The sequence below is a fragment of the Salvelinus alpinus genome, chromosome 28, assembly GCF_045679555.1.
Source record: "Salvelinus alpinus chromosome 28, SLU_Salpinus.1, whole genome shotgun sequence".
Taxonomy (NCBI): domain Eukaryota; kingdom Metazoa; phylum Chordata; class Actinopteri; order Salmoniformes; family Salmonidae; genus Salvelinus; species Salvelinus alpinus.
In genome coordinates this window covers 19,580,336-19,592,875 of record NC_092113.1, presented here as the reverse complement: position 1 = coordinate 19,592,875, position 12,540 = coordinate 19,580,336, and the positions used below count along the sequence as shown (strand labels likewise).

The following is a 12,540-nucleotide window of genomic DNA, read 5'->3' as shown; positions in this document are numbered from 1 at the left end:
AAAAAGTGAAGGGGTCTGAACACTTTCCGAAAGCACTGTATGTTTTAAATACTATGATTTATCATTGTCCCATGGGGATGGGAGCAGTATCAATTAGAAATTTGATCTCATGATTATGTTGGATTTGCATTTCACTTGTGTGAACAGGCTGAGCCGCCGAGGCTATAAGCATAGTAAGCTCAGTCACGCATGATGCAGCCGCCTAATTTATTTATTTTTGGCTCTGTTTATGGAATGTCCTAGGTATCATGTGTAAGGATAGTCTCATGCAATCTGGCATATAGTGGTCATTTTTAGATTATAAACAGTAGGCCTATAATGATTAAAAAAATATATTAAAAAACTCATTACATTTAACCCTTATTTATTTCTTAACTTTTGTTGTTGAACAAACTCTTATTCAAACACAGGCTATATAGCCCATACTGTATGGGCTTCCGTAGAAATGTGCTTAGATGTCACATGACAGGGGATGAAGACAGGCAAAATAGAAGATAAAGGTAAGCTAGCTCTCTCTAGTGTGAGGTACTTGTTTTGCTCGTCAGACCTCAGTTTGCCAGTCGTATAGTGACAAGGATTTATTTGTTCTAAGGTTCCTCTCAGAATTATTAATTCATCATTTATAGCATCTCTGCTATGTTTATGTCATTGGAACCCCTTTACTCAGATCAGCATTTCCCAGACTCGGTCATGGGGACCCCAAGGAGGGCACGTTTTGTTTTTTTGCCCTAGCACTACACAGCTGATTCAAATAATCAAAGCTTGATGATGCGTTGATTATTTGAATCAGCTGTGTAGTGCTAGAGCAAAACCCAAAATATGAACCCCTTGGGGTCCCCAGAATTGAGTCTGAGAAATGCTGATCTGGGTAAAGGGGTTCAAGTGTTCCCAATGGCATAAACATAGCAGAGATGCTATAAATTATGAATTAATAATTCAAAGAAATCCTTGTCACTATACAACTGGCAAGCACATTTCTACGGAAGCCCATACAGTATGGGCTATATAGCCTGCATTTGAATAAGAGTTTGTTCAACAACAAAAGTTAAGAAATAAATAAGGGTTAAGGCCGTTGTTATAAACTGACTTCCAGTTGTCATGCCTGTTTATGACATCTTTATAACACTGTTATGATGAAGGATTCAAGAGAAGTTTAACCATGTTTTTCTTCTGTCATGTTCTATCAATCCATTCATGAGGCTATGGGCCCTCTTGCGCTGTTTCCCTTCTCAACCCTCCAGCGGAGGTGACAGTGGCCCCCGGGGGACAGCCATCCCTCGCCTTTCTCAAAGAGGCCCCGAGATGATGGCCAGGCTCTGCCTGAAAGACAGCAGTATGAGAGAAAGACAAAGAGAGAGGAGAGATAAAGAGAGCCATGAAGTTATAGATATTTCACAGAAAGAATAAGTTGCTATAAGATTAGCATTAACACTTGTTCAAATGAATTTTGTGAGGTGTTTTTAAGCTCGTCTTCTTTGATTATTGTTTAGCTCTATTGTCTTTCTTTTAAACCATGTCTTGCAGTGCCAACACAATTCTCAAACACCCTGCATACTTTAGCAAGTGAAGGCTTCAGGGTGCTACCTTTTGGTTACAAACCTCTGGATGGGCAGACTGACTTGAGCACCATCGAACAACATTTTATGTTCTTTATGTCCCTCCTAGCTACTACCCAAGTCCTCCATGATCTCTTCTAAACCTCTGCCTGTAGCGCCGATTGTGAACTATCACATTTACTAGGTGTTGATGGAGATGTGTTTGTGTCCACAGGGGGGAGGTAGAGATAGACATGCAGTCCCTGCGGTCTGCTGGTAATGAACAATCTGGTCAGGTCATAACTACCCTCATATTGGCACATCTTCATACCGTCATGGTCACTGGTATGAATAGCATCTCTCTGTCTTTGTAGCCCAAACATTGTCTGTTCTACTGTTAATAAACTGTGCTCTGGATCGGATGGCATTGACAAATACTTGAAATAGCTTATCTATTTACTACTGTGAAGTGGGTCCAATTAAACAAAAGACAGGAAGAATGGTATCCTAACTTGTTGCGGGTCTATAGGCTACCTCGTGAGTATAAAACCATCACAGAAAAGGTGAGGAATTTATTCTGCAATGATTCTAATATAACCTAGGAAATGGATGCCTATTTATAATTATTCTATAATGCAAAGAAACAAAATTGCTGTTCTCTCTTCTCACTAACGGCAAACAATTTAATCTTATCAATTTGTTATGAACAAACTTGTCCATCTTATCCCCCATTTGTTGCACAAAATACTAGGCTACTTGCCTGCTTGCAATACTTCAAGCACTAGAAACTGTCTAAAGATACGCATGGTCTAAAGTTTGCGGGATGGTGTGCACATTCTAACCTCAAATTGAGTTTTTATAAAGGCAAATTTTGTGTGAAAACTGGCACACGCATGTTTTGGGGTATGTTTTGTATGTACGCACGGTTTATAAATTAGGCCCCAGAGGAGGAGACGGGACTAGAATGACATTGATTGAAAGTAGGGAAAAAGAGAAAGACAAAGGAACTCTGTAGCAAATGGAGGTACATGAAAGGACAGACGCAGGGCAGATTCTTCCACTGATTGGCTCAGTTCACTTTGGCACAGCTCAGTAGTGTGAAAAGGGTACAGGCCTAAGGTCTCACCCATTCACCATCTTCCTCCCTGTGTAGCTACAGTGTGGGCATATGGGGAGACGGGGTCAATGATTGCGGAGCCTTGAGGGCCGCAGATGTAAGTGTGTCTGTCTGAGGACGATGCTTCTGTGGACTCCCTTCACCTCCAATTCAGACAACATCAGCTGTACACGGTAAGGACACCTGACATCCAACAGTACCGAGTACTATAGAGTCATAGAAAAAATATGTGCTGTTGTAATTATTTTTGACACGGGTGATTCTTCCTGTCTCACATGGAGGACCGGTATTCTCTGGTGACATCGTTCAGTCTCTTTAAGTACATGGCCTTGTATAGTCTCATCCAAGTTCTTGTCTGTACTCATCCTCTACACTGAGTTCTATAGTGGTTGCTAAGCCAAGCCTACAGTTTATTTACCTATGGAAAGAAATAAAGGCAGGAGATATGACAGATAATGTGTGCAATGTTTTGGAGGGGTTTATGGTGCATACTTCCTCATGGCAGGTTTTAACTTACATCTTGTCGATATCTAACATTCAATTTGCCTGGATCAGAAGAATGCTTTGGAATTGTATTTTACCCTCACTCTCTTATAGCACGTGTTGACTCTCTCCGCCATTTTGTGTGCCCCTTTCAGGAGAAGACTAACCTGGTCGACCTGCAGTTCCTGTTCTTTCCTGGTGATGCTGCTGGCAATCGTTATGGGGAAAGGGGGACCCAGCATTGAGCTGTGCCCCTAGCGGCCCCACACCAGACTGCTGGCGCTGCCGGTCCTAGCTAGCCTGATGCTGCACACCCTGCTGCTCATCCTGGGCCAGATGTCCACTCTGCAGATCACCACCACCCAGTACTGGTAAGGACCATTGATTAATAGTAATTATGATCAAATTGTATTGTATAGCACCTTTCATAGAGTCCCACAATGGAGTTGTCATAATACCCATAAAACCTAGCGGTCAACAGGGAAATGGTTCCAATCGTTTTCCCACCATTCATATTTCCCATAGGGGATTTTAGAAACGCTTAAAATAAGGGCTGTGTTTCGTGTAAGTTTACCCTTGCGTAACATTTTGATAATCATGTAAATTCCTCTCGGACAATGTGACTTATCAATATATTCAGCTCTATTTACTCTCAGATTCTAAAATGCTGATTAGTATCAAAGTAGACATTATGCAAAACTACAAATCCCTCCATGTCATCTCTAGCCGACACCTTTGCTAACAGGTATTGTGTCAACTAAAACTTGCACAAGACAGTTCACAGAATTTTCCATTTAAAGAAATTTAGCCAATGAATTCATTACTACATTTAGCTAACATTAGATAGTTGACCCAGAGATTCTTACCTTTGCCTCAATCCGACAGTGTCATGGCATTTGTAGTTCTTTATGATAGCCACGTGAGCAGCTAATTAGCATTTCATTTTTGGGGGGTAAATACAGGTGAATATATTGATAAAAGTCCCCTTGTCCAAGAAAGATTTACAGTTATCAAAACTTTTGGCCATGTCATGTATCACATTATTTGTTGGGTTTGGTAATGTTGAACGAACGTGCCTTGCAAATCAGTCACAAAAAAAGTATAGCCACACTCATCTTCATCATCTGCTTCCTATTGGAGGTACTGTATGCAGAGCCAACTCTAGGGTCATGTTCCAATATTGTTAAAAGCATCCTTTGAGGTAAACTAATTTTAGGATTGACTGTGTGTTACTATGTCCCACTGGCTCTCCTCTAGATGCTGATAGTACCGCATGCCTTGGTCTGTCTGCGTCTGCTACAAGGGAGGCAACCGTCCAATAACCAGTACAAGCGCCAAGACGTCCTCCTGTCAGACTCGCCCTCCTAGCCCAACCACTAGCCCCGCCCCAATGCAGTCATTGGCCTGAGCTAGCATCAGCCTCCCTCCCATTGGACAATAATATTCCCCCGGCCAAAGAGTGCCTGGGATCTGAGCCAAATCCACGATACCCGAGTGGACAATGAGCAAACCTCCAAAGTATGTTTTACACATTGTAATTTTCAACAGCAATGTGAAGTACAATACTGTGTCACTGGTAGCAGCCAGCAATATTAGACTATAAAACGTCAAATGTTAAATAACCTCGTCAGGTTGCATTCATTTGTGAGAAATGTTTAGTAAAGAGGGAATTTGATCCCATAAAGATTTGTTCAATAGGGGACTCCGATGGACTTGGTACAACAAATGTGTATGAAAATATACAATGTATCCTTGTATCACTGTGGTGAAATCCATATCACTTTAAACTGTCTCATGGCCATGTTGAGATATGAAGGACAAGCAGTGGATTATTTTACAAATAATTTTTATTCAATCAGTATTTACAGGCCTTTTTGTGTTCTCACTCAGAGCTTCACAAACCCTGTTGATCCTCTGCATTCCCCCGCTAGTTGGGTTGGTGCAGACAGACTTTCAGGAATCCCTTACAGTATCCAGGTTTATCCTTTAGCATATTCAGTTTACACAACCAAAACCTCCTTACTAATATGACATCAGGTGAAAACTTAAGTCCGTGGGGAAGCAATGTAACCGAACACTCCAGATTAATGGTTCATAGTTAAGTGACTACCACAGTGTCCATTTTGCACATTTCTATCTGAAGCAGTAACATGGCTGCTATAGAGGGCCCTGGACTCCCCTGGGTTCTTTGGGGTAGCATAGTGATATTCCTCCATTCAAATACCATGGCATACTGAAGGGGCCAGAGGCTAACCACCTGGCAGACTTGGACTGACACTCAGATTCCTTTCATTCCAAACATACATTTGTTGAACACATCGGTGCAGCATTATCAGTTTTGAAAGTAGGTGCCAACTCAGGTATTATTATGAACATCACATTTTTTGCACTCAATCCCTCCCTAAGATTGAAATGTCAAAGACTGTCTCTCATCAGCACCTGAGTTACTACTTCAGTGAAGTACATTAGAAGAAGTGAACATACAGTTGACATGGAGGGGCAGTAAAGGGTACAGCAGTACATTTATTTCCCATATGACCCCCCCCCCAAGTCGTGCCAGCACCACCTCTACAGTTGAGTTTGAACTAACCGATATTTACAGAATGATTTAAAATGGGATTTGATTAAAATACTGCTCTGACATCACTACCGTCTCATCCTACAAAAATACAGAAAATATTAAACAAAAAAGGAACAAAATCCACAATTTGATCTCCATTTGTCTTGTTGTACTGTTTTATTTAAATATATTAAATAGAAATCAGGACAGAGACGCCAGAAAAAGCTCAATTTAAAAAAAGACAACCGTAAACAGAAGTTATCAGAACTCAACTTCCACACATCACCCTCCATTGAAAAGTAATGGCAATGTACAGATTTGATCATCAATAATCAAAATATAAGAGGAACATTGACAACAAAAAACATGAGATGAGGGCTGTGGAGTAAGGGGGAATTGAATGGTATCTCTAGTATTATTGCTGGGTGAAGCTGGAAACAGGTATATTGCCTTCAATAAGTATTCACCTCCCTCGACTTTTTCCCACATTTTGTTGTGTTAGAAGTTTTGCCACTGGCCTACACACAATACCCCATAATGTCAAATAGGAATTATGTTATGTAATAATGAAAAGCTGAAATGTTGAGTCAGTCAATAAGTATTCAACCCCTTTAAGGCAAGCCTAAATAAGTTCAGGAGTAGAAATTTGCTAAACAACTCACATAAGTTGCATGGACTCACTGTGTGCAATAAGTGTTTAACATGATATTTGAATGACTACCTCATCTCTATACCCCACATACAATTATCTGTGAGGTCCCCGCAGTTGACCAGTGAATTTCAAACACAGACTCAACCAAAGACCAAGGTTTTCCAATGCCTTGCAAAGAATGCTACCCATTGGTAGATGGGTAAAAAAAAAGCAGACATTGAATATCCCTTTCAGCATGGTGAAGTTAATTACACTTCAGATGGTGTATCAATACACCCAGCCACTACAAAAAGACTGACAGCCTTCCTAACTCAGTTGCCAGAGAGGAAGGAAACCGCTCAGGAATTTCACCATGATGCCAATGGTGACTTCAAAACCGTTACTGAGTATAATGGCTGTGATAGGAGAAAACTGAGGATGGATCAACACTGTAGTTACTCCACAATACTAACCTAATTGACAGAGTGAAAAGGAAACCTGTACAGAATTTTAAAAAAACAATTAACTTTGTCCTGAATAAAAAGTATTATGTTTGGAAAAATCCAATACATTACTGAGTAGCATTCCCCATATTTTCAAGCATAGTTAGTGGTGGCTGCATCATACGATGGTATGCTTGTAATGGTTAACGTCTGGAGAGTTTTATAGGATAACAACAACAAAAATGTATGGAATGGAGCTAAGTACAGGCAAAATCCTAGAGGAAAACCTGGATGTCTGCTTTCCACCAGACACTGGGAGATTAATTCACCTTTCAGCAGGACAATAACCTAAAATATAAGGCCAAATCTACACTGGAGTTGCTTACCAAGAAGACAGTGAATGCTCCTGAGTGGCCAAGTTACAATTTAAATCTACGGCAAGACCTGAAAATGGTTGTCTAGCAATGATCAACAACCAATGACAGAGATTGAAGAATTTTGAAAATAATAAAATGGGCAAATGTTGCACAACCCAGGTGCGGAAAGCTTTTAGAGACTTATGCAAAAAGACACAGCTGTAATCGCTGCCAAAGGTGCTTCCACAAAGTATTGACTCAGGGGTGTGAATACTGATGTAAATTAGATATTTCCTTCAATACTTATGAAAAAACATGTTTTCACTTTGTCATTATTGGGTATCATGAGTAAACAGATGAGGGAAAAATTATATGGAATACAAAATGTGGAATAAGTCAAGTGGCATGAATACTTTTGAAGGTACTGTACTACCATCCCTCATTTTGCTTTGCTCACTACTCTTCTGTCCTCTTAAGCATCCTCTGCTCTCAGTATTTCCATATGGAAGTGTCCATGGCTGATGACCAAATTAGCCGCATAGAAGCAAAAGCCCCATAGGTTTCCCATGACGAGAGAAGGAGAGGACTCCTTGGACAACGTGGGTGTGGGGTGGGGTACTTAAAGGGATCATCACAGTAGGCAGAAGATGTCCTTTATCACAGTGTTAAACAGTGGGGGTGGGATGGAGAGGGGGAGAAAGCATGCGTCCTACAGAGCCTCTAATCCATCCCACACATTACCAGTGGGAGCCATGAGAGGGGAGGACATTTGCCTTCCGATTCACAGCTGATCCCATACCATGGAATAGAAGGAAATGGTTTTTAAAACCCTGTGATACCCCCTGGAGCCCAGACATTTCATCTTCCTCTCCATCTCTCCCAATAGCAGGATTGCCCCTCTTCCACTTATCTGTTTTGGCAGAAGCCTTGAGTGCCGTCGGGGCCTGCTGGTTGGCGGACAGCATGATTGTTTGATCGGTCCTCTGGAGGTGTGGTAGAATTTGTATGCCCTGGTCTGGAGGTAGGGAGAAGACCAAGAACGGATATAGTCAACTACAAAAATAGGCTTTAGTCAATAGTTGGGCTTCCAAGCTGTTTTTTTATTTGCACAAAATAACTATTGTAAATTGAGCAGATACAATAACGATCCATTAGAAAGTTGTGACAAGATTCCCAGACTTTGTTTACAGAATCATAGAGATTATGGTGTCTGTTCCAAACATGTACAGGTATACACACAGTACACTTGGGATTAAGAGCTGTAACATAGTAGGTGTGCAGTGGATGAAACATTGCCCAGCACTGTCCAGTGGTAACAGGTGTAGGTGTGTGAGGTATTTATTTACCTGTCTGTGTTGGGCTTTTCCTGAGGCGACTCTTCAGGGCTGGCACTGCCCAGTATTCTCTTCCTGGCCTCAGCGTACTCCGCCTCCCGCTGGGCCAGGGACTTGACCTGTGGCGCGGGCCGGTTCTGGCCCTGGGGCGACCCTAACGACCCGTTACTGGAGGGCCGCTTCAGAATGCGGATCTGGGGCGGGGGCGCAGCGTGTGGGGAGTCGTCCTGGATCACGATGCCCGTCTTCAATGGCGACTGTGTAGTGTTATTACTGGACACTCTGGGAGCAAAACAACAAACTAGTAAAAATGCTGGGAGGCAGATGTTTTGAGTAATGAGGTTATGAAATGCACATGCCATTAATTAATTGACTATATTCCAAAAGTCCTGTTCATTATTAGAAATGTTTGCTCTATGACTTGTTTGATTAATGAGTAATGTGTGAGTGAGTGCCTAGTGTGTCTCCCGAAGGCCAACAGTGTTTCAGAACTGAGCACTTTACTCACTTCTCTTTCTGGCTGATCCTAAGCTTTCCTTCTAATCTTCTGTCCATTTCCTGCATTTAAGAGACAGAACAGAACGATCGGTCATTAAAATGCAATTGTACATTTCATACAGCATGAAAAATTCTAACATTAAGCCAAATGCAACTTAAAAAGGGGTAGCCGGGGAGAGTAAAGTTAGCAGGTAGAAATGCGGAGTGGAGGGTGGCTGCAAACCATGGAGGGCTGGATTCAATTTCAAAGTTATTTATACACTGGCAGTAAAACCATAGCAAGGCTGAAATATAGGATCGCTGGTAAATTGACGTTGAAGTTGGAAACCCCATTGACACCATGATTTGTTTTCAAGATGCAGATATTACCGCTAGCTATAGGTGCACAGAAATCAGTATAAATGTTAATGAAATATGCATTAATTCATAAATTATTGACACATAACTAACGTTAGCCAGGTATACAAGACATCTGGATTTTAAAGTGAAGCTACCTAAAGCGTTTCAACAAGCTATTTTGAACACTCAGGGCAATCTTCCATCACATCAGGTCCAAGGACAGCTTTGGCTTGCTTTTCAGTTGTGGTAACGTCATCATGCCAGTCATTAACTAACGACGTTACTGGCTAGTTCAAACAAACCGGCGTTAGCTAACGTAATGTCATTAGCTAGCTAACTAGTAGCGTTATCTAGCTGGCTAACGTTGCTAGCCTAACAATATGAACATACCAGTATCTGGCTAGCTAACGTTAACTGATTGGCTAACGACGTGGCGTTAAATAGCTACGGTAGCTAGCTAACGTTAGCCATAGTCCGATAGCTAGCTGGCTACCCGTTGCCAATCGGTCAAAAATAGTAAATCTGTGGTGGTTGCTGACTGAATGGCTAGAAGTGTTGGTTAGCTAGCTAACTATGCTGGTTGCCGGCACGAAGAAGAGGCTAGCTAAATGTTGTGGCTGGTTCAACTGGGCCATCATTGCATTTCTTGTGTCAGTTCCCTGGCTCGAATTTAATATTAGCCAGTTAGCGATGTCTAAAAATATCTGTCCCACTTCGTCTTTCATTCCTGGCATTGCTTGCTAACTTTACTAGCTATCCATGTTAGCCAGCTAACTTAAGCTAGTTAAGCGAACGTTGGTCATACGGACTGCCTAAAAATGTGTCAAGTGACCCTTTCCTCAGCAAAAAAAAAAAGCCAATGCATACTAACTCCCACAGATCTCCATTGTAGCATATTCTTACCCCACTGTCCGCTACTTAATCACAACTTTGGGAAACTTCATCATCCATATTGCATTCTTTCAGACACGCTGAAGAGTTACTTTCGTGGGCACGCCAGATCCGCCCCTTATCCTACTCGCTGACATCACTTGGTTTTACGAACAAACATAGCCAGAGCACGGCGTAGAAAGAGTTTGTGTTCCTAACGAAATGACGTTTCACAGTTGCCATGCCTCTCCCTCTCCCTCTGCTTTTTTTTTTTTTGTAAATTATTATTTATTAAGGAGTAACATGCAAAACACAAGACACAGAACAGCCAGAGGGATTACACAAATAAATAAGGAAGATAAGAAAAAATAATACAAATCCACATTATATTAAATCAAATACAGACATGTAGTGAATACATTTTTTTACATTTTGTTTTGTATACGTTAATGATTCTAAATAGTTTTCCAAATCAGATAAAACATTTAAGAAAAAGCGCCTTTTCTTCATAAATGTTGATTTGTGTACGAACATTTGTCATAATAAAATAAAGGGATTTATGACATACTGACGTTCAATTGTGGAATCAGTGTAGTAAAATATGTCAAATTTAGATATTTCAATGGTTGTATGCATTTTGTTGCGAAGATATAGTTTTACATCAGTCCAGGACACCTCACCATGTAAACAATTACATAATAAGTGTTCAATAGATTCAGTTTCTAGTTCACAAAAAAAGGATTCACTTGTAACATCAGGTATACATTTTTAAATGAGGGTGAGGATGTAAAAATCACTAAAAGCTCTCCAAATCTGGATCGTCAAGAGCGATGGACATTTCGAGTATTTTCTGTGAGCCGGATCATTTGGTTTCGTTCAACTAATAGAGCCACTCATTTGGCTCTCAAACGGCTCTTAGTTCAGGAAGGCGTATAACTGGAAAAATCATGAAAAAGAGTCCATCTCTAATTTAAAGCCCAAAACGTTGCCAACCTTATGTCAGATAGTGAAATGTGAGTTCAAATACATGCTTAGCATACCCAATTATTAGATGGCCTACAAAAATATATATATATATAATTACGCACTTAAAAAGCAGCATTGACCAGAATGAGTCTCTCTCCTCACTATATCAAATAAAACAAAATGTTATTGGTGCATACACATATTTAGCAGATGTTATTGCGGGTGTAGCGAAATGCTTGTTTGCCTAGCTCCAGCAGTGCAGTAATATCTAACAATTCTCAACAATACACACATCTACAAGTAAAATAATGGCTTTAAGAAATATAGTCTGGAATATAAATATATATGTACAGTTGAAGTCGGAAGTTTACATACACCTTAGCCAAATACATTTAAACTCAATTTCACAATTCCTGACATTTAATCCTAGTAAATATTCCCTGTCTTAGGGCAGCTAGGATCACCACTTTATTTTAAGAATGTGAAATGTCAAAATAATAGTAGAGAGAATGATTCATTTCAGCTTTTATTAATTTCATCACATTCACAGTGGGTCAGAAGTTTACATAACCTCAATTAGTATTTGGTAGCATTGCCTTTAAATTGTTTAACTTGGGTCAAACGTTTTGGGTAGCCTTCCACAAGCTTCCCACAATAAGTTGGGTGAATTTTGGCCCATTCCTCCTGACAGAGCTGGTGTAACTGAGTCAGGTTTGTAGGCCTCCTTGCTCTCACACGCTTTTTCAGTTCTGCCCACAAATTTTCTATAGGATTGAGGTCAGGGCTTTGTGATCGCCACGCCAATACCTTGACTTTGTTGTCCTTAAGCCATTTTGCCACAACTTTGTAAGTATGCTTGGGGTCAGTGTCCATTTGGAAAATCCATTTGCGACCAAGCTTTAACTTCCTGACTGATGTCTTGAGATGTTGCTTCAATATATCCACATAATTTTACTTCCTCATGATGCCATCTATTTTTGTTTCATCAGACCCAGAGGACATTTCTCCAAAAAGTAAGATATTTGTACCCATGTGCAGTTGCAAACCATAGTCTTGCTTTTTTATGGTGGTTTTGGAACAGTGGCTTCTTCCTTGCTGAGCGGCATTTCAGGTTATGTCGATATAGGACTATTTTTGACTGTGGATATAGATACTTTTGTACCTGTTTCCTCCAGCATCTTCACAAGGTCCTTTGCTGTTGTTCTGGAATTGATTTGCACTTTTCGCACCAAAGTACGTTCATCTCTAGGAGACAGAACGCGTCTCCTTTCTGAGCGGTATGGCGGCTGCGTGGTCCCATGGTGTTTATACTTGCGTACTATTGTTTGTAAAGATGAACGTTGTACCTTCAGGCGTTTGGAAATTGTTCCCAAGGATGAACCAGACTTGTGGAGATCTCCAATTTTGT

At 40.7% G+C, this 12,540-nt stretch overlaps 1 protein-coding gene and 1 long non-coding RNA gene across 3 annotated transcripts; one reads left to right on the top strand and one right to left on the bottom strand.

Annotated features, from left to right (window-relative positions):
* The first annotated feature begins 440 nt into the window (after positions 1 to 440).
* LOC139557375 (uncharacterized) lies at positions 441 to 4,754 on the top strand. Its single transcript, XR_011671376.1, has 2 exons — positions 441 to 3,506; positions 4,393 to 4,754. It is a non-coding gene; the product is annotated as an uncharacterized lncRNA (long non-coding RNA).
* A 1,095-nt stretch (positions 4,755 to 5,849) lies between these two features.
* LOC139557370 (SUZ RNA-binding domain-containing-like) lies at positions 5,850 to 10,384 on the bottom strand. Of its 2 annotated transcripts, none has more exons than XM_071372104.1 (4): positions 10,200 to 10,384; positions 8,968 to 9,017; positions 8,472 to 8,741; positions 5,850 to 8,140 (listed from the first exon to the last, which is right to left on the bottom strand). In XM_071372104.1, the coding sequence occupies exons 2-4, from the start codon at positions 9,012 to 9,014 to the stop codon at positions 8,032 to 8,034; spliced, it is 426 nt and encodes a 141-aa protein (XP_071228205.1). In that variant the 5' UTR covers positions 9,015 to 9,017; positions 10,200 to 10,384; the 3' UTR covers positions 5,850 to 8,031. The 2 variants fall into 2 exon arrangements, with proteins under 2 accessions (XP_071228205.1, XP_071228206.1); XM_071372105.1 differs by lacking the exon at positions 10,200 to 10,384 and adding an exon at positions 9,452 to 10,186.
* Between the last annotated feature and the right edge of the window lie 2,156 nt (positions 10,385 to 12,540).